Below are 20,924 nucleotides of genomic sequence, written 5' to 3'. Positions count from 1 at the left end.
ACAAAGGTGTTTTCCCAATGGCATGGCCGGGGTTAGGATTTTGTTGGCCTGTGCACGTAAACCGGGATGTGGGGTTCCTTCGTGCTCCTCTGTTAAAAAGCCAAGTCACAAACTACTGTGCTGTAGACCAAAACCCACTGCACGTTTTTAAGGGGTTTACAACTTTTATTGAAGTCAACAGGTTCTTTCTTGGATTTCCACAAGCGGGATGGATGCTGGACTGAGCCTGGAATAAGTGAGGCTCATAGCACAAGACAAGCCTCTCGCAGGCACTGTTTGCTTATGGCTGAAAGCCACAGGTAAGCAGTTTGAATGCTGAGCTGTGAATGAAGAGTGACTGAGGTCTCACTCAGAGAGGTCAACTATGACAGTGGCAAACACTAAACTTAACAGACTTTTAATATCTCATGGATTTTGACTTACAGGAACTTCGTTGAGCAGAACAGAAATAACCTCAGCAAACTAGATAACCTGACTGAGAAAGGCTGCCTTCCTATGCACAGTAGGCAAAGGCAAGGAGAAGAAAGTACACCCATTTATCTGAAATATCTATAAATACGGACCAGCATTCATCTCCGTGTTCTTCTTACACCAGACTGACAGCTTCCTTTTGCATTTTAACTGGAAGCCAGATCAAAGCAAGCTGGGGAAAAAGTAAATGCAATAGGGGTGATCCTACAAGGCTTTTTAGAGCCTAAGTTACGACGTGAATTCATAAACGAGGCCCAAATAACAAACTGAAAACACACACCCCAAAAAAGAGACTTTTGATTTGCTTTCTGTTTTCTCCCGTCACGCGCCCATGAATCACCTTTGCAGCCAGAGGCGCCTCAAACGCGCCAGCGAGCCTCTGAGGCCGAGCAGCTTTTCTTACCGCTGTTTATAAGGTGAAAACAAACGGCAGCCGCCTTAAAAACTAAAAAACAAAACAAAACAAACAAAAAAAATAAAAATAAAAAAATCAACTCTCCCCACCTCGACCTGGAGACCTTCCCAAGCCTCTCACCCGCCCCAGTAACTGCCACACGGCCGGCAGAGGCGGCTTTGGGAGGATAAAAGCTGTTGGGGGCGGCGGTTGGGGCCGTTACCTCAGGCTCCTCGCGCAGGTGGGTGAGGGGTGGCGGGAGCGGCCTCGGGCCGGGCGGGTCCTGTGAGGCGGCGCAGCGCCCGCGAAGGCGGGCGCTGCGCCGCCTCACAGGACCCGCCCGGCCCAAGCTCCTCCTAACCGCCCTGGTCCGCTCTCAGCTTCATCTCCCCCTTCCCTCCGCAGCGCCATGCGGCTCTTTCCCTGCGCCGTAGTGCTCTTGGTGCTCTTGGGGGTCCTGCGCCATGGCGGTGCCTCAGGTGAGTGCGGCGCGGGGAGGCGGCGGCGGGGGTGGTGGTGGTGGTGGTGTGTGGTACGACACGGGACTGTGGGCCGTGGCCGCCATTAGGCAGCCGGAGGGCTGGTGGAACCCGGCTTGTAGCGGGCAGAGGGTGTTTTCGGCCGGGTCGACGTCTAGCAGGATGGAGGGGAGGGGGCTTGTTGTGAGGAGAGGCCTGCAGGACCCTTTTTGGGGGGTGTCCCAGGCGGTGGCGGTGGGGAGACCGGCTGCTGTCTCAGGGGTTGTGCAAGAGTGAAGATCAAAACGAAGATGCAGCTGTCTGCGGAGCTGGAGAAGAGTTATATATTCGTGGTTATCTTAATCTTTGATAGGGGCAGGGAGAGCCCATTCCCCCCCCTTTTTTTTCTTTTTATTTTACAGCTTAATTGCTATGAACGCCATCATTTTACGTGGATGCGCTGGACTAATTTTTACCATGCCGTTGCAGGGATACGGTGCAGACTGCTGAGTCTGGTGTAGCGTTGTGCTCCTTCTAAGGAAACAAGGTGGCATTTACCATCTATGAGTTTATATGAGAAAAGGAACAAGGTTAATAGCGGGATTTTTTTTTTTTTTGACCACATACAGGTGGTTTTGTGTTCCCAGCACCCTGCGAATTTTGTGTTGAAAACCACTGTCCCTATAAAATTGAGGAAATGAGCGAAACCCCATAGAACTTGGAGCTTGGTTCTTAAAATTACTTGTTGGCCATGCTGATGTAATCTGACTTTATTTGGCATGGTTGGGTTTTTTCTGTAATTCCCCTGTGTTCCTGCATGTGACTAAAATAGGAGTGTAGGTAAGTGTACTATAATGAGTATAGCTTGTGAAGATTTAAGAGCTGCTTACTTTTTTCTGGTTACACTCTTATCTGTTCAAATAAAGGAAAAAATAATCAGTTTCCTTTCAGAGATAATTCAGAGATAAGCAAGCACTGCCTTACGTTAGGGCTGATCTAAGCCTCCTCTTCTTAGTTTTTCTTTATTTTTAACCTTGCCTCTAATGAAGCTTAATTGTCCAAAAGAAATCTGTTCTTGGGATACTTGGCAAGGCTGCAGGACAGAGTTTGGAATCAGTCTCAAGTGTGGAAGACTTCTCCTCCCAGCTCCCCCCCCCCCCCCAAGTCTCATGCCCAAGATCTTAGTGGAGAGCCAGGTGTTCTGTGCTTCTTGCAGGCCCTAGAAGCTTAGGCTTGGCACCTGATGGTGGCAAGCAGGTCTGAGAATGAGGGCTTGGTGTTCTTAGATCTTAATATTTATATTAAAAGATGCTGACAAGCAGTTTGTCTCCCAGACTTGATTGAAAATGGATCATGTGCTGAGTCATTTTTTTTTACAGTATGTAAAAAGGCAGAATGAATATGGGACTAAGCTAACTAACTACTTTGCCTTGAAGGAGCCTGTTGCTGTATTTCCTTGCAGAATTGAGGGTGGAGGGGGCAAGTATTTTCTTCATGAAAAGCTAGTAAGCTGTGTAAATTGTGTACCAATATCTAGCTGATCATTAGGCCCTTTAAACAAGGACACTTGCTTAATGGTCCACTTATTTGAAATTGTCTTGTAGTTATTCAGTCTTAGACACCCAGGTTTGTAGGAATGAGCTCTGCTATCTCCTAATAGAAGATCCTGCTTCATTTTAAAAGTGCAGATAAGTAAAATCTGTGCACGATGGCCTATGTTACCTTTCTGGGGTTCTGACAGGTTGCAGCTCTTCAGACTTAAGTATTTGTGCAGAAATGTTTTATGTATCATGTTTGTCACCTTCCAGGGAGCCCCACCTTCATGAAGCAGGAGTGCAACTGGCCTTGTTTGCTACATCCAAACCAGGTTATTTAGTGTTGGAAAAACTAAAGTGAATTTATAGTGTAATCAGGATTGAGCAGTGCACTTTTCATAAATGGAGCTTATCTGGATGAACTTGGTTTGTGCTAGCTGTTTATTCTATGCAGAGACAACACTTTAAAATAAGTTAACACAAAGCTATTCAGCTGTCTGAATGTATTAGACAGCTGGTCACTTGCATCTTGAAGCGTTATTGCCCAGGTGTGTAAGTGACAACTTAATCAACAGTGCCAGCAATGCAACGGAGCCCAGGTCTTGTGTGTTCTGGCTGATAATAAAAGTGGATTAGTAAAACTGTAAGCAGGTGAGATGGGTACTTCTTCCCTCACTTTTCAAACTGTAGAAGACCTCACTCATTACCTTTAACTTGGTGAACAGAATAGTCTTCTGGGATGGGAGTGGTGCAGTTGGTGTCAAGCCACATTCTGTGGCACTGTCTGCTTTAAGCATCAAACTGTGCTCTAAGGATGAGTCTCAGTACACATGCAATTAAAGTTTAGAAGCTTTCATAAATGTTCTTGCTTCTTTTGGGGGTGGGGTGGGTGGTGTCTTTATTTGACGTTTTACTAGTGTGGGAAGACAGAGACCTTGTAGCAGGACTCTGCTATGCATCCATGTATGCATGGCCTTACAAGTCTGATATGACTGCTGGTTTTATTCTCTTAAGTAACTGTATGCTCATGTTTTCCCTACTCAAACTAGTTTTCAGTCTGAGCTTGCATTTCATCTCCATTAAACATCTTCATGTGACTACTTGTTGACTTACTCGCTACACTGGAAAGTGGTTCTTACCTCTTAAAGCTTACATAAGGTTATTCTGCATATCCACTGTACGTTGGTTGGCAGACTGGAAATGCATTTTCTCTGACTGTAGAGAACCTCTTTGTCTGAGGCAAGCATAATGTTTGAGCATGGCTCTGTAGGTAAAGACTGTTCCTGTAGGGGCAGCAATGGCATCTCTTCAGTTGTGTTTCATAATGGAAATTGGAATGCTAGGTGTCATCAAGAACCTCGTATGGTTAACCGTTTGTTGGTGGTGAGGAATGACACTTGACTATTTGAGCCAGAAATGTGGTTTACTTTAAGCATCAAATGGTTCAAGCTGGCCGTTGCTTGTTGGGGAAACTGCATGTTGCAGGGAAGGGATAATAAATGCTGAGCCTCTGTAGAGTTGATTACCTAGTTGCTTAGAGTTAGGAATAAGGACTTTTGATCTCGGAAGCGCTCTGAGAGGTTCAATTCCTTTGCTGACTTAACTGGGTTTGCCCTTCATGTGGGAGAAAAGATACAATGTGGAGTGACAGAATAGACTGTTGTCTGCCTCTGTTCATCAGTTCTTTTATATGCTGGACTATCTGTGCTTCTGTTCGAGTATTGGTACTAATATACCAAGTAATACATGCTCAATACTCCATCTTTGCTCTGCTCTTGCTCAGTTTCAGCAATGCTGACTTCCTTTAAGTATGTTTTCAGTTGATAATCTCTGTAATAGTGAGGGTTCCTCTCTTGTATCTAACCCAAAACTACTCTGACATGCAGTGATCATCATACTTCTCCCTACAAGGCAAGGAAGAGGGGATAGCATGGCATCTTACAGGGTGTTTCCAGACCTTCACTATTTGAAGCAAGTGAAGCAATAAAAAAAGCAGGGATGCCCAGATTTTGTTCCTGGCTCTGTTGCTGACTTGCTGGGTCAACTACCTCACTTCCGTGGTGATGTTATCTTTCCTGCATGTGCTGCTGAACCTGCAGTCCTGTTCGGTGTGCTACCTTCAGTGAGATCAAGCTTGTCCAAACAAGAAGATTGCACGCTGTGGCCAGTACTACGTGTTCATGGAGGTTGCGGTATCTGTGTTTCAAAGCATCTTTGACAACACTGAACTCTGTATGGCTCGGGTAGTCTGATGCCTGTCTGAGAACTTGCGATAGCCATAAGCCTGATGAATTGTGAGTTGGTTAATTTGCCTTGCTCTCCATGCTCCCCTTCTGCCTTGGAGCACCACCAGTGACTTGTTCAAATGACAGAAAAAGAGAAGGCTGGAAAGGTGCTGAAGTCTGTGGCCATGTAGCTATTGCTCTTCCAGCAAACTTCTTAGAAGGGTCTGCTGCTCTGCAGTGCTTGTGAACTCTCCTTTTACTCATCTTTCAAGCCTGGCTAGAAGTGTGATTCAAGGAGCCTGTGAATAACAAGCTGAAAAATACTTGTCTGATGGATGTAGCCATTCTTGTTCTTCACCCTCAATCTACACTCTTCTGTCCAGATTTTGGTTTAAAATGTATGTCACATGCACTGTTTTAGGAGCAATTATGCAAACAGTAAAGCAATGTAGAACACCATGCCTTAATTTATCACACTAATGTCCTGGTTTCAGCTGGGATAGAGTTAACTGTCTTCCTAGTAGCTGGTACAGTGCTATGTTTTGAGTTCAGAGCGAAGAATGTTGATAACACTGATGTTTTCAGTGTTATCAACATTCTTCGCTCTGAACTCAAAACATAGCACTGTACCAGCTACTAGGAAGACAGTTAACTCTATCCCAGCTGAAACCAGGACAACTAATTAAACTTGAGAGAGTGCCTCTGACATTTAGAGTCTCATGATGATGTTGAAGTAGTGGCTGCATGTCTTGCTGATGAATCTGTTCTTGTTTATGCAGAGGCCTCTGGGTATGAGTACAGAGGGGAAGTGAGAAACAAGGCAGAGCAATGCAGTTCCCCCCTCTCTCCCCCCCCTTGATATAGAGTATAGAGACGATGTAAATGGCTTCAGCATTTTCCTTCAAAGAACATCTAAGTGTGAACCTCTTGCAGTTCAGGAAACTGTGCTGAAGTTCTTAAAAATCAAAGAAGAATATTTTTCCTGCATTCTAAGCTTTCACTCCAAATTTCTGAGTGCATAGATACCTAGCCTGTGCCTTTTGAATGCTTTTCTTTAGCATTCATATTGCTAGTTGCATTTCTGGTAGAACTTAAGAGCTAAGGAGGAAAAGAGGTCTTGTGAAGGGGAGGATATCTGAATGCTGCTCAATGGAGTCTATCAGAAACTGAAGAATACACAAAAGCTTTTTTGTAGCTCTAATTTTATGTTAATTACTGTTTGAAAACTTGGAGCAGAAACTTTTTCTACCTTAACACAAACTGCAGATGATGGGACAGAGAAAGGGAAAATCTTTGTTTTTCCTCCTAGGTGGTTTATGATCCCCATATTTCAACTGGGGTTTTATTGATGATGCAGTACTGGTATTAATTGAATTTTGGGGGTGAGCATGTAAGCATTGAAGTTAACAAGATAATATGAGTTAGACTTTTCCTCCGCTTCCTTCCTTTGCTGTGAGATGAGTGGAGGAGGCATGAGGGTAGGAGCTCAACTCTGTTTACATATCATCAAGAGGCCAAGAAGCTGGCCAAAGATGCCAATTCTTGGCAGGGGAGAGTGAAAAAATAACAGGAAAGGAGTTACAGAGTACTGGGTGCAGTTTCAGATGAGAAGATGGTATCCCTTCCTTTTTTGGATGGGAGACCACCTGAGTCATCAGCAACAGTGTATACGGGATGGTGCTGTTGATACTCTGTGCTTCTGTTGGAGTACTTGACAGTATCAACCCTTTACACTAGAAGAGGCAACTTTATTGAGGAAGTACTGTGTATGTGTTTAGGCTTGATAAGTTTTAGGTCTGCTGGACTACTATGTGTACATGCACGGGAATTCAGGGAAAAACCTGAAAGGCGTTGTGTGTGCTCAGCAAGCATGTAGTCTGGCTGCTAACCACCACCAAAAGAGAATGTTGTGGCTTCTGTACAGCTGCTTCTCTTTCCTCCCTTGACAACCCCTGTCCATAAAGAGCTGAGCGCAGGGAGAAACCAGGCTTTCTTGCAGGACTTGAATCACAAGCCAAAGATGATTCTCAAAGAATCTTATATCCTCGGTCATGTGGTTCTCTTTAATTTAAAATTACAGTGGATCATGGGGTTGTGCTTATCATAAGAAGAAATGGTCTTGGTTGTGTCTTGGAAAAATTAGTCAGATTTTTAGATACAGAAATCGGGGTCCAACAGTCCTAATAATTAAGAATAGTGTGGGAGCAAAAGACATATGTGAAATAGCTGAAAGTGTGTAAGTATACATGTGTAAACTACAGATTTGACTCTGTGTTATAGAAGTTGACTCCAACTCCTATGGTCCATGGGAATTCGCCCAGGAAGTCTAACAGGTATTGTGCAAGCTGGTTGGCTAATACGTGCCTGTTTTTGCCAAAGAGCAAGTAGTCCTCAGTATCCTCTCTTACTCTACTGAATGTTACTTGCTGTTGATTGCACTAGCTGGTCAGCTGCAGCTAGTGTCTGTTGCTGATGAGCTCAGCAGTATCAAATACTGAGCTCCTAGCAGGAAGTCCTGCCTGATGTGTTTAGGTGAGGGCCAGGCTGCATGGTGGGTTCTCTAGCTGTATCTGTTCTTGTAGGTATAGCTGTACAGTAGTCTCTGAAAACTTAATATAGCGTACAGGATGAGAGTAGCATAAAACAACATATTGCTCTGTTCCTAGCTGACTAATATTGGGCTACTGGAAGCTTCCAGGCTCCCCTTGATAATTGCTTCCCTCTGGACAAAAAAAAAGAAAAGTGTCTTCCTTTTTTTGTAATGCAGGTCTTCTTGAGCTCTCCTTGGGAAAATTCAGAAATGTACTGCTTAACCAGACCAATCCAGTGGAAGCTGTAATCAGGAACATTGCAAGCAATGTGACTGTTGTTATTTTTCAAGTACATGCCCAGCAAAGCAGTGTGGTGATATCCTTTGATAAGGTATGGTAACAGTGTCACTTCTGTTCTTAAGTGCTACTTTTTTTCAACAAAGAAGTGGGCTCCCAGACATGTAGGAATATAGAACTGAAGCAGTATAAATAATATGAATATCTTACCTGCATGGCTCTTGGACGGTATTATTTGAGCTTCAGAAATCCTTTCTTGTACTTGTATGTCATAGCTGCTATTTTGGAGGACTGAATGCTGAAGGAATTTCAGAGCTGGCTTGAAAATGTTTCAAGGCTCTTTGTTCTTGGTGGAAGTGGTGCTTTTGACATGTGACTACTGACTACTAGATAGATCCATCAGCTTGTCTAATTAAAAACAGATTCATGATACCTTATACACTAAACATGATCACTTTGGGATGTTTAGTTGTCAGCTGTTTATGCGGCTTGGATCTAGCCTACAGATATGATGTCTTGTTACCCCAGCTCCTTGTCCTGAATCTAATTATCCTTTGGTGGCGCATGGAAAAATTGCTCCTTAGTACTCCAGTGAAGGCTGCTACTTCTAGCCAACAATATAAGCATTCCTACTGCTATACACTAGCATCAGTTTGTCATTACTGGGATGCAGTCTAAAATACTGATTTTTTTTTTTTTTTTTTTTTTATGGTACCATGAGGCTCTAAGTGGTATTTGAGCAGAACATAGACTAACGTGAAGGCAGTAGATGGAGATCTGACAGCTGCCACCCAGTTTTCCTCTCCCCATCAGTATTTCCCAAATGAGAAGATACAGAGTATCAAGAAGTATCCTGGGAAGGTTAGGAGATGAATAACCTGTAACACAAGTCACCCAGCTCAGTCATCTTTGTGCTGGTGAAATAGCCAGGATTACAGGGCTAAGACATTACTGTTACACCTATTCAGTCTTTGATTACTACTGGTAGAATTTTCTCCTGTCAATTCAGAGCCTCTTTGCATTCATGGGCCTTACCAGGCCAAGGACAGTGATGCATAAATATAGCTATACTTCTTTTAGGGCTGCCTCTAGAAATACGAAGCTGAGCCAGACTTTAAAGTCTGCCAGGTCCAAAGTGCTTTTTTACAGTGTTGCCTCAGATAACTGTGGCTCTCTTGGACAAAAGCATATTTTCCATGCTGAAAAATAGATTTGACTGCAGGTCAGTTGGTTGTTCTAGCCATATGAGTGTGATATTGCCATTGCTGTCTGATCTTTCCCCAAGACTCCTGGTTCTGAAAGGGATGGTGCTGGTGGGCATTAGATCAGTAGCTGACCTGGCCCCAAGCACTTGTCTGGCATGGCTGGTGTTAAGCCAGCTGTCACACAATCATCTCCGTTCTGGTGGAGATAGTGAGGTGCTTCTGCACTTAGCACTAAAGAGCATTCTAAGAAGCAATCTCACAAATTTTTGTGAGGGATATTCCAATCCTTTTATACCTTCACTAGTGAATACATTGCTGTGCACCAGTAGACTTTGACTAGCTAGATTTCTCTGCAACTTGCTTGTGATTATTAACTCTTTAGTAGTCTCAAACTTGTCACTTGGGTTTTTGAGCCTGAGCTAGGCAGTGTGTGGTGTCAGAGGCCACTCCCTTTTTTCCATCTTCCTTTTTTACCAGCTGGCTAAGGGCTGAATGCCTCATCTGTGGCAACTGGCACTGAAATGTGTGCCCTGCAGGTTTGTGGCAGGAATGTGACTCCTGTGCAATCCATCAAGCTGTGGTAAAAATCTTCTCAATTTGTTTCTGTCCAGAATCCATCTGTGAACAGCTCAGGAACTGGAGTAGACAAAGGACTGGTTTCCATTCTTCGGCCTCAACAGAGCGTATGTACGTGGTACCTTCGGTCACGGGATGCTAGCCAGGTGCTCAGCACAGCTATCTCTATTCCCTATATGGAGAAAGGTATGTTCTTATTACTTGTTAAGGGATGCCAGCTCTGCTTATTACAAGTTAACTATGAAGTGAAGTGTTGATGTGTTGACCTTTCAGAGGTGATAGTCTTACATGGTGCAAACATATGATGGAGATGCCAGAAATTCTTTTGAAATGGGCTGAAAAAGTTTAGTATCACTGCTGAATTATGAGTTATGTATAGGATGTACTGTATGGTCTTGTCACAACTCCAGCCTTAGAGTAGAAAACTGCTGTGCATATGTATCAGGACCTGTCTTAGACTGCAGTGAAACCACTTCTGTTGACTGCAGTAAGAGAACCTGACAATTTTATGTGCTCAGCAAGCAGACTATGCCTGCAAGTACATGCATTGCTGAGGTCTTAGAACTTTTTTCATGCTGTGTAAGGGGGAAGTAAAAACTACTGCAGTTATCTTTTTCTGTGTTCTAGATCCTATTCCTGGAGGCTGCAATCTAGAATTTGACTTGGAAGTGGATCCAAATATTTACCTAGACTATACATTGGTTGATATACACATCAAGTTTGCCCCTGCAAACTTGGGATATACCAGGTGTGTGGAAAAACTTCAGTGCACTGAGCAAGACCTTCTTTGTCCTGTATTTGGCCAAGATCATAAAACAAGATTCTGCTGAAAAGGCTGACCATCCAGCTGCTGGCAGAAATCTTGTTTGCTGCAACAAACTGAGAAGTAAATGAGGAAAAGGAGGAGGGGGAGAGGATACATGAGAGAGAGATAAAAGTTGAGAGTTGCATCTTATGGGAAAGGTTATGCAACTTGAGATGTGCAAGCAGTCAGCAAATACTGGATCTTCCCACTTCTCATAATGACTTAATCTGTTTGAGAAGCAATTGTGTATTATAGCCAATTTCATTCCTTTACTGGCACTGAAGCATGATAATGACCTAGAGTTTTGTTTAATGTCGAGACTTCAAGTTATAAGGTATTATTTCCTGAATGATGCTTGATGTCACAGGTGATAGGCAGAGAATGGGGAAGGCTATGTTCAGAGCTGTATACAAAGCATGCATGGGAAAACAAACAGTGGTTTTGTGATGTTTGGCTGTTGTGACCTCTTGAAATTCTTGTGCTGGTTCCTTATGACAACTTGTAGGAAGCCTCTGTAAATGTAAAGGCAGGTACAGGCACAGACACTACCTGCATCAGGGTGGTTCTGCATAATACTGCTGTAGTCTGTGCTCACAAACATTTACAGTCTAGTTTTGAATTAGTTGCTGGTGTTAACTTCTAAAGAGAAGCAGCCAAATACTGCCACCTTGGACAGGTAGCTTCTGAAAACTAAAGTTAAGATCTGGGGGCTTGTGCTGGGCACATAGTTGATCTCTTTTTTTAATTGTAGAGGAGCAAACCCACCATCCTGCGATTCAGGGACTGGTCAGAACTCCAGATGGCGACTGCGCTATGATGTCTACCAGTACTTCTTACCAGAAAACGATCTTTCTGAAATGGTACTCATGAGCCACATACGGAAGATGTCTGAGGTGCAAAGTATCAAAGCCAATGGCATTAAAGTAAGTCTGAAGCACTGGTGTACTAGGTATGTGGCAGTGGCACTATCTTATGTTTTCTCCTCCTCTGTGCTTATCTTCCTTGAGTGACATAAGCAAGCTGCAGATGCTTCAGGCTGCTTGCTTGTATCTGGGATTTCTGGCTAGGAAATATATAGTGAGTGATGCATACAAAATGGTAACCGCTCTCTCTTGGGATAGAGGTGGCTAGTTAGCATAGCCTGAAATGTGGCAGAATGGAGGTTTCTTGCAATGGATTCTGATATTAGGTAGATGTTAGTGACTAGTCTGTGAGATGTTTGTATGTCTTGCACCCTTTTCTCAATGGAACAAGCTCTTATTGCAGTGTCTTCCTGCTTGCTGAATACTGGTTTAACCACAGTGCTCTTTCAGTGATGTTGAAGCCAGCTTGCCTATAGCTATACTGCCACTCAGTGCCTGTAAATCCAGAAATAGAGCCACTTCTGACAAAGATGGATAGTCTTCTATGATGCCTGAGAGATGCTGGGGTCTGGCATCCTCATATGCTGAGGATTGAGCATGGAACGCAAGGAAGAGAGGAGCGGGGAGAATATAGTGGAACTGGACTAGAAATGGGTGCCATTTGGAGCAGCATAAAGAGATCTGATACATGAGAGCAAACACTTGCCACATGTTTACCTATCCCCCAGCAAAGAGATTGGAAGGGACAGAGGGGAGAATCTCAGTGGCTGTGACCTGCCTGGCCTTACTAGGGAGTAGAATGGCAGCCTTGCCTGCTTCAGAGGCCAGACCTGGGTTTGGAGACTGGCAGGGAACCTGAACTGTGTCCTCAAATGGGGAAGAGCAAAACATGAGTGGAAGAATCTTCTACTATGTTTTCTGACAGCAGAGTGCTGGAGGAAGTGGACTCTGTCCTGTGAGCCTTTAATGCTTCAGTTGGTAATACTGAGAGGGTTCAGAGTAGGAGAGCTCTTGCCTGGAGTTCTTGCTGATCATCTTCCTTAAGCTGCTGAGCATTGCCTCAGCTGTATGGACACATCAACATGCCATCAGTAACAGCGACAAGGAGTTCCTTGCAACTCAAAATACTCTTTACTGTTCCAGATGCTTACACTGACAACTGATGACAAGACCAATGTCTACTTTTCCTCACTTCCTGGACAAGGTGTGATCTACAATGTCATAGTATGGGATCCTCTTTGGAATACTTCTGCTGCATACGTACCTGTGCATACATATGCCTGCAGCTTTGCTGACCTAGTGGATAACTGCTCTTCTCTCAGTAAGTTGGGACTTGTATGTCCTTGCCAGCTCATCTCGAGCTTGTTGTGCTCCAACATGCTGAATGGTGCTTTTGAGATTTTTTTTTTTTTTTTAGTGTGTGAAGGAGCTCTTTGTTTTACACTGGATGTATTTTGTTACTTTATGATGGAGTCTACTTCTTGATTGAGGAGAAATTCTAGGCTGTTGAAATAAGACTAAGGAGAACTATTAGCAGTTGAAGGTTTAACTTAATGGAAGTTTAATATGTGGCTTGCAAATATATAACTTGCAACTCTGTAGTACCACTCTAGCTTTTTCCATTTGAATTGGATACATAATCTTAAATCACTTGTAGGACTATAGATGCTACATGTGAAACTAAGCTAATAAAACATGAACTAGATTAGGATCCAGCCTGATTTTTCTAACTGTGCTGGTGCTAACAGGAATTGGTAACCTTCAAATATTTTGAAAGGAGATAGTCACCTAAAATAAGCATTAAAATGTCAGCAATAGTGGAATGACTACAAAGTCATGCTACTTTGTACAAAGTTATATAATGATAGAATTTGAGCAGAAAAAGAGCAAAGCTGCCACTCCCATTGTGACTGTGGAAGAGGCAAGAATAATGGGTAGAATATGGTTCATAAAGTAAGATTTGTTCTCATGATTATTTTCTTGTATACTGTAACACAAGTAACTGTTGTCAAACTCAGTGTTGTCTTTGACAACATGAGACAAATTATCTAGGCTAAACCTCTCTTCTCTAATTTAGAGAACTAGGAAAATGTGGTTTACTTTTTCAAATAGCTTAAATACCAGTAAGAATTTTGCCTGGGAGACAGAGGTGAGCTGTACTGGGATGCTGACGGTCCTTTCTGTTGCAAGGAAATTATATTAAAGGGAGATTATGGTGAAGGCTGCAGCAGTAAAGACTGTAGCTGCTGCCTGGGTCACTAATCCTGTAGCACTGATTTTTATAGGTGATTGGATGTCACTTTTCTAAAGCTGACCAGAGAATTTTCAGGTAAAGCTGTATCTCTATTATAAACAGCAAGTTACAGCTGCTTAACTAATTGTTACAGAAACTTTAGTCTTCTGAATAAGGAGGAAGCTCTTGATTTCTTAATCAGTGTGGAACTAGTGAAATATTCTGTTGGAGATCCTATCAAGATAACTGTTAGTTCAGGCATTGCAAATCTGCTCACATGGTGTGTCTGAAGGAGCGGCAACCATTAAATTATCAGTAGACTCAGTAACAGCAACCTTGCCTTACCTTAGTCTCATTGTTGGAACTACTAGGCGGAATGGTCTAGTAACCCTTTCTCTCTCCTTGTAGGTAAACTCTCTACCAAAGTATTCTTCACTGCTCTTGCTGTTCTTGGTCTTTTCACTTGCTTTTTTGGACACAGATTCTGGAAAACAGGTGCTGAATGTTTTTTGGTTGTTTTTTGGTTGTTTTTTGTCTTCTCATAAGCCTGGCTGGAATTTCATAAATGTAACTTGCTGTATCTTAGAATGGTGGTGTTATTACTAAGATTCACTTGATAGTGATTACATGCCAATTAGGTCCACTGCTTTGCTTTTACAGTATCTGAGCTTTTAAATGCAGAGCAAGAATCTTCTGGTATGCAAAGAATAGAAATGTAGAACTAGGGTGCATGCTGGGCAACATAGACATAAATATGTAAATTTTTTACTATTAGAAGTGTTTGAGGACACCCATTTCCAGAACAAAGTGTTGTCTGGCTTTCCTTTTGTGCTTCTCAGTCAGTGAGCTGGTATGTTCCTTCCCTGTTGTAACATGAAGATGTCTGAAGAGGTACTGAAGTGGGCTTGGTATGAAGTGATATGACAGCATACTAAATCTTTTTTCCTTTTTCTCTAGACTTACTCTTCATGGGCTTCATATTCACAGCATTCTTCTTCTTTGTATTCATTACGAGGGTAACTGGCCTTGGTTATGATGGTGAGTAGATGTGTCAGGATACCCAATCCTCTTCCCAAAGTATTGTTATGAATCCCTTCAGTAAAATCTGTTGTGCTTGTTGCTGGTGAGCCTTAGGAAGGATAGGAGGATGATACCTAGGTACTTGAACTGAGCTCTGATTACCGTAATAGCTGAATATGCAACAGAGTAACAATTGCTTCCAATATCTAATAGTGATGCAGAATTAATAGATGCAACTCTAAAAGACAAATTTTAGTATCTATTCAAGGAAGATACAGATTTTTAGAAACTCTGGAAACTTGCAACGTACTTCCTTCCTACTTCTTTCATAATGGGTGAACCTCTATTTCAGATCAAATGCAGATTTCATCTGTAAAATGGAAGGTCTGCACCCTGCTCGTTAGACTAGTAAGAATTTGTTCCTTTTGTCTTTGTCCTACCTCATATAGTTACTTCTTTTGATACACGTGCATTAGCTGTTGCAGCCATAACTGCCCTGGGAACTCAAGGTACTAATATACATAGTAGTAAGACTTTCATTCCAGCTCCATGCCACTCTGGGTAGCACATCCTCAGTTGCAGACTGGAGTCTAAGTGAAGTGCATGAAGCAAATACAGATACTCTTGTTTGGCTTTTTTCAGAAAGTTTTCATTAGGTAACAATCAAGCGTGTAAGTAAAGCTACTGATACATTATTGCAGTAACTGAAGTTTTCAGAGAGTTGGAATTTCCCCTTTTCTTTTTCAGTGCGTCTTACTTTCACAGCAGTAGCTGGAATTATTGGAGGGCTTTTCCTGGTTGCCAGCTGGTGGAGATTTGGCTCTGTTCTACTCTGTATGTTTATTATTGGACTTGTGCTGGGATTTCTCTTTTCATCGATGGTCTTCTTTACTCCACTAGGTATGCACTGAAATACGCTGCTGCAAAGTGCTGGCTATTGAGTGATGTGTTCCTGCAGCAAGGCTCTAAGATGAATGTTGCTATCTGGTTTATCTTAGTGTGATGTTTAACTTTCGCTTTCCAGTGTTGCAAGGACTAGAGATGTACCTGAAGCCTTCTTTCAGGTGTGCTGTATTTAAAACTACTTTGGGAATCTGTACTGGTGGGAGAAGGAAACTGCTTATTCTGCAGAGAACTTGGTGAGGCTCTTCCTACCTAAGCTGCGTGCCATGTCAGCAGTCTGTGACACCAGGTTTGCTCCAGGCATGCACTTGCTGTCTGTCTTGTTCTCTCTCCAGAACAAGTCACAGTAGTAAATCTGTAGTCTAACTTGAAGGCTTCAAGCATAAAGGTATCATGGATTAAGAGGAGCTCTTGCTGTTACCTTTCACCATACTACAGTGCAAGGCTCTGAGAGCACTGCACTATGAGAGTCAAACTTGTATTTGCAGCTGGAGTGACATCATCAGGGTCTTTAGAATGACTTTAAGCAGTTTGTCTGTTGTTTCTCTCTTAAAAGCAAGCAGGGCTGCTGAGCTGGAATCCCTCTGGGACAGCAGAGCATCAGTCACGCTGCTTTCTCTATTGTAATTTTAAATCTCAAAACTTCTGCTCAAGATCCCTTGGTGGGACAGTTTCATTCACCAGTCATCTGTGCATGACTCAAGCCACAATTCTGTGATAACCCATGCTGGGGGTCAGCTTGTCCCCTCTGTTTAATTGACAGGCTTTGGGGGTGGGGGGTGGAGGGAAGTAGTGTTTGAGTGACTTACTCTTCCTAAAGCCAGAAGAATTTGTTGGCTTGTTATTGTGATGGCTGCACTTGTACCATGCCCTAGAGTCAAACTTACATAGATGCAGGTTTATAGATTATAAACTTATATAGGCAACAAAATGGCTTTTTATTGGGCAGAAGTACTCTGGTACTTTTAATTCTTACCAGGTGAGTAATGTACACCTCATCAAAAATCTTTGTTTCATGGACAAGATCTGCTGTCCCAACTTAGAGTACAGGACCTATACTCAACTGGGACACTCTTTTTCTGTTCTTGTTTTGACTAACTGTGTTACAGTGCATCAAACAATCAGCATTTGAGCTCAAAAGCTAAGCTTTTGAATGCTTGTGATTTAACCCCAGCTGGCAGCTAAGCACCATACAGCTGCTTGCTCACTCTGCTGGTGGGATGGGGAAGAGAATCAGAAGAATAAAACTGAGAAACGCATGGGTTGAGATAAAGACGGTTTAATAAGTAAAGCAAAAGCCATGCACATAAGCAAAGCAAAAGAACGAATTCATTTGCTACTTCCCATTGGCAGGCAGGTGTTCAGACATCTCCAGGAAAGCGGGGCTCAATCATGCATAATGGTTACTTGGGAATACGCATGCCTAACTCCAAATGTCCCCCCCTTCCTCTTTCCCCCAGCTTTATATGCTGAGCATGACATCATATGGTCTGGAATATCCCTTGGGTCAGTTGGGGTCAGCTGTCCCAGTTGTGTCCCCTCCCAACTTGTGCACCCCCAGCCTACTCACAGGTGGGGTGGGGTGAGAAGCAGAAAAGGCCTTGACTCTGTGTAAGCACTGCTCAGTAATAAAAACATTTCTGTATTATCAACACTGTTTTCAGCACAAATTCAAAACATAGCCTCATACTAGCTACCAAGAAGAAAATTAACTCTAACCCAGCCAAAACCAGCACAACGCTGTACTCCAGATATTTCTGAATGTATAGAATCTTTGGGGGAAAAAGCTCACCCCAACCACTTGCAAAAAAGAAAATGTTTTACTAACTAGTAAATTACATGTGGAATATGGTGTCTTTGCAGGAGACTACAGGGTCTTCCGTGATGATGTGGTGTTCTGGGTGACCTTTTCTTCTGTGGCCTTGATGATTCCAGTGCTTTTTGTTGGCTGTCCAAGAATTGTAAGTAATCTGCATTGTCACCTTGGAAGGAGAGATGAAGGGGTGTCAGACTTCTTAATGCAAAATGTAGTCCTGCGGGATATGTATAGAAAACTTAACACGCCTTCATGAAGCTCAGCACAGGACCAGTTCTAGGGGAGTTCCTTTTCAGCCCTACTTGTGCTAAATGGTCCATAAGCAAAGGAATGACTTTTTGCAGTGTTGCACACAGCATCCACTAACACTTGCATTTAGTCGACTTCTGCTGTCTTAACAGGATGTCTGGATAACAGGTGTGTGCAGCCAATTTCTTGTAGAAGAACTGATATAAAATACTACCTTAAGGAGATGGGGAATAAAGAGTGTTCATCACTCTCCTAAAGCTGTGTATTTTTCTCCCCCTCTAGCTGAACATACTGGCCTCTGCAATGGTAGGCTCTTATACAGTGATCCTAGCTATTGCTTGTTATGTCTACACAAGTCTTGCTTACATCACCTTAGACCTACTCAGAAGGGTCCTCAATGATTACTTCAGCAGAGCTTACACCAATGTGCCTTTTCAAACAAATGGTGAGTACTGCTCTTAAGACTTTTTTTTTATTATTAAGAAAAACTGCTGCCTATTTTGGTTCCATTGTGAATAGTCAGTGAGGGTAGGAAGGGATGAAAGGAGAACACAGTAAGTACAGTGTGAGATTTAACACCCAGATGATAAATTCTAGTACTCCAAAAGAAATAGTGAGTAGACTCAAAGGCACCAACCTTCCCGCAGGGGATATGTGACAATGGCCCTTGGGAACGGTGCTTCTCAGGCCTGGACTGCCACCTTGCTGATAAGTTTGCAGAATGGGCAGTCAAAAGGCCTAATACGGTGACTGAACAGACTTAACTCCATGTGTGTTCTCACCCTTGCATGGAATTACTATAGGCCTGGGAGGGTGCACAGACAATATTTCATTCCTTTCTGTCACTAAACTTGTTCAGCGTTTGTGCTTGGGAAAGGAAGGAAAGTTCTGCTTTGATACAAGAATCTGTTTGTTTTCTCTCTTTCAGACTTCATTATCCTGTCAGTGTGGACAATGCTGGCCCTCGGCGGAGTAACTGTGCAGCTTCGCCGAGAGAGAAGTGAAGTGCCCTTTCCACCACACCCCTATCTCACCTGGAAGCGGGAAAGGGAGCGCAGAAGCACCAATGTCTTAGACCCTAGCCATCATATCCCTCCCTTAAGAGAGAGGATCCATAACAAGCTACTGCATATCAAAGAGTTTTTTCAGAAAGAGCAGCCAGCTGGGGAAAGAACTCCGTTGCTTCTGTAACTTGCCGAATAACTGGTGGGAACACAGAGGAGGTATCTAGGAATGGTGAGATGAGTGATCATCAGCAAACCAGCCAGTGGTGCAGGATTTACCACTGCCAATTTGTCCTCCTTAAGAGGATTATATTTGCCCAACCTGGAAGAAAAGTTATATCTGGTACACTACATGCTGTTTTGTGACACTTTCCTCAATGGCCCACTGAGCCTGCTGTAACGTGTATGTCTAGCTGCAGAATCTTGTACTAATGGTCAAGTACAGGTATTTATCTTGTGGTGATCTAGTTTGATGTTTAGGTATGTGAAATATAAAACAGCCCTTGGAAAGCAACCTGTACAATGCCGGTTCTTCCCTCGCAGTGTGGAAACCACTGCTGAAATATTGCCTGACTCGCTCCTGAAGATGAGCAGTCTGTCAGATTGTGAGGGATGAGAGATAAGGACCATACACAGAAAGAGTTCTTCTAGCAGGAGCTGAAGTATCACCTTCTAACATAGGTACAAAATTTGTGGCTGCAGATACAATTGTTTCCAAGAAGTATTACTGAACCTTGCAAGCTAAACTAAGTGACTTGAATTTAAACTGCACTGAATTAACTGTTGTAAGTGTGCACACTGAGGGTCAGGAAGTGGACTTGATCTGAGACAAGAAGACTTTCTCCCTTGCTTTCGGATGGTTCTGTAGCAAGCTGGTCATCTGGCCTTTGTGCAGAGATGACTGCTAAGAGAACACAAGAGGTTTGCCTCCTTGTTTGCTTTCTGAACAGCCCGTGTCTTGTTTCTGCTCTGGTATAATCTTTTTTCTGATGGTGCTGTCATAAAAGAAAAAACCAAAATAAGCTCTCTGTAGCCAATGGCACTTTCTTTTCCCTGGAATTGGTTGAAACACTATTTTTATTTTTAATTAATATATCTTTTAATTTTTCCTTTAAGGGGTGAAAACAGCATCCAGCTAGCAAAATACTGACCAGGATGCTTCCTGACTGAATGTGTTCCTTACCAATTTGGATTGCATCTGCCCAAAGCAGAATGTAGTATAAAAACATATAAGGGACCACTCTTGTGTTCAGTGGAGGATTGTGATCTTGTGGTGGCTTTATTCGTTTCCTTAAAACCAAAACAAACAGCCATTTTCAAAATGCAAACCAGAGCACTGTGCTTTTAGTTCACATAAATGCACAAGCAGTCCTGAGGCTGTCCTTGGTTTTACCTGCCCTTGTACCTGTTACCAATCCTGGTCTTCACATTCAGTGTTTACGCGGTGATCTGTCATGTGTTAAATGATGGCTGAAGACTTGCGTCCTGTATCTTGATGCAGCTCGTGGTGGCTCTTGTTCTTCTCGCTGTCTTTGTACCTTTAGTGCGGGCAGCAAAGTACATAGTCCTTCCTGTCTGAAGGTGAATGGCTGTTCTGCTGTCGGAATGGAACCACCATGAGTGAATACCCTAGTGGTGGAAACTTAAGTTCTTGGCCACCACTTTAAGTTCTTGGTGGTAAGTATGTAAGAAACAACTCTTCGTAAGGAAACCGGCAAAAGAACTTTATCTGGGAAGTTAGTTGAAAGTTATACCACCCTGGCAATAGAAAGGAATGAATGACTTTAAAATGACTCTGCTTACTGGCCATTTTTCTTTAAGGAGTGAAAGCTTAATGACATAGTGTCTGAGGTGACTGAGTTCATCTGATGTTTAGAGAGACAAATCCCATGATTGCTTAGAGCTGGAACATCTGCCTCAAACAGCAGAGCAAGGCTGAAATTCTGCAATTTGGGTCTTGCTTCACTGTGCTGCTGTGTGGCACATGGAGGTAAATGAGGAGCTCTTTTCCCTGCCCTCTGGCAGACTGATGCTTGCTGACTGCCCTTACTGCACTGATACTGAGCATGTCTTTGCTGTATTTGATGGCAAGTAGCAAACACTTAATTTGGTATACAAATGCTCTTAAACATGTTTACCTAGGGTTTTTTATAACTGCTGTGATTAACATTGTGGAAGAAACAAGTTTAACTCTAATTTTCTATATCTTTTATAATAAAGATGTCTTTTGAAAGAATATTGGCGTTAAAGGGGTCTCTTTGAGTTCAATGACGCTTTTACAACTTAGCTTCTGCCTTTGGTATTGTAGGGATAGTTTTCTTCTGAAAAAAAGTTTTTAT

At 42.8% G+C, this 20,924-nt stretch overlaps 1 protein-coding gene across 3 annotated transcripts; it reads left to right on the top strand.

The window, feature by feature from the left end:
* The first annotated feature begins 835 nt into the window (after positions 1-835).
* TM7SF3 (transmembrane 7 superfamily member 3) lies at positions 836-20,821 on the top strand. Of its 3 annotated transcripts, XM_052790379.1 has the most exons (13): positions 836-1,106; positions 1,271-1,344; positions 7,851-8,005; positions 9,728-9,878; positions 10,320-10,440; positions 11,249-11,420; positions 12,504-12,681; positions 14,002-14,088; positions 14,551-14,631; positions 15,361-15,513; positions 17,380-17,477; positions 17,864-18,026; positions 18,510-20,821. In XM_052790379.1, the coding sequence occupies exons 2-13, from the start codon at positions 1,275-1,277 to the stop codon at positions 18,770-18,772; spliced, it is 1,692 nt and encodes a 563-aa protein (XP_052646339.1). In that variant the 5' UTR covers positions 836-1,106; positions 1,271-1,274; the 3' UTR covers positions 18,773-20,821. The 3 variants fall into 3 exon arrangements, with proteins under 3 accessions (XP_052646339.1, XP_052646342.1, XP_052646341.1); XM_052790382.1 differs by lacking the exon at positions 7,851-8,005 and having other exon boundaries at positions 837-1,106; XM_052790381.1 differs by lacking the exons at positions 836-1,106; positions 7,851-8,005 and having other exon boundaries at positions 1,216-1,344.
* Positions 20,822-20,924: the final 103 nt, after the last annotated feature.

This window comes from Harpia harpyja, chromosome 6 (assembly GCF_026419915.1).
Source record: "Harpia harpyja isolate bHarHar1 chromosome 6, bHarHar1 primary haplotype, whole genome shotgun sequence".
Lineage (NCBI taxonomy): Eukaryota > Metazoa > Chordata > Aves > Accipitriformes > Accipitridae > Harpia > Harpia harpyja.
The sequence above is the reverse complement of the archived record's forward strand: the minus strand, read 5'-3'. Positions and strand labels throughout refer to the sequence as shown.

Coding starts and splice junctions, on each gene's coding strand:
- TM7SF3 (XM_052790379.1), top strand. CDS start 1,275: ATGCGGCTCTTTCCCTGCGCCGTAGTGCTCTTGGTGCTCTTGGGGGTC. Junction 14,089..14,550: donor ACACAGATTCTGGAAAACAG/GTGCTGAATGTT, acceptor CTTTTTCTCTAG/ACTTACTCTTCATGGGCTTC. Junction 15,514..17,379: donor GGTCTTCTTTACTCCACTAG/GTATGCACTGAA, acceptor GTGTCTTTGCAG/GAGACTACAGGGTCTTCCGT.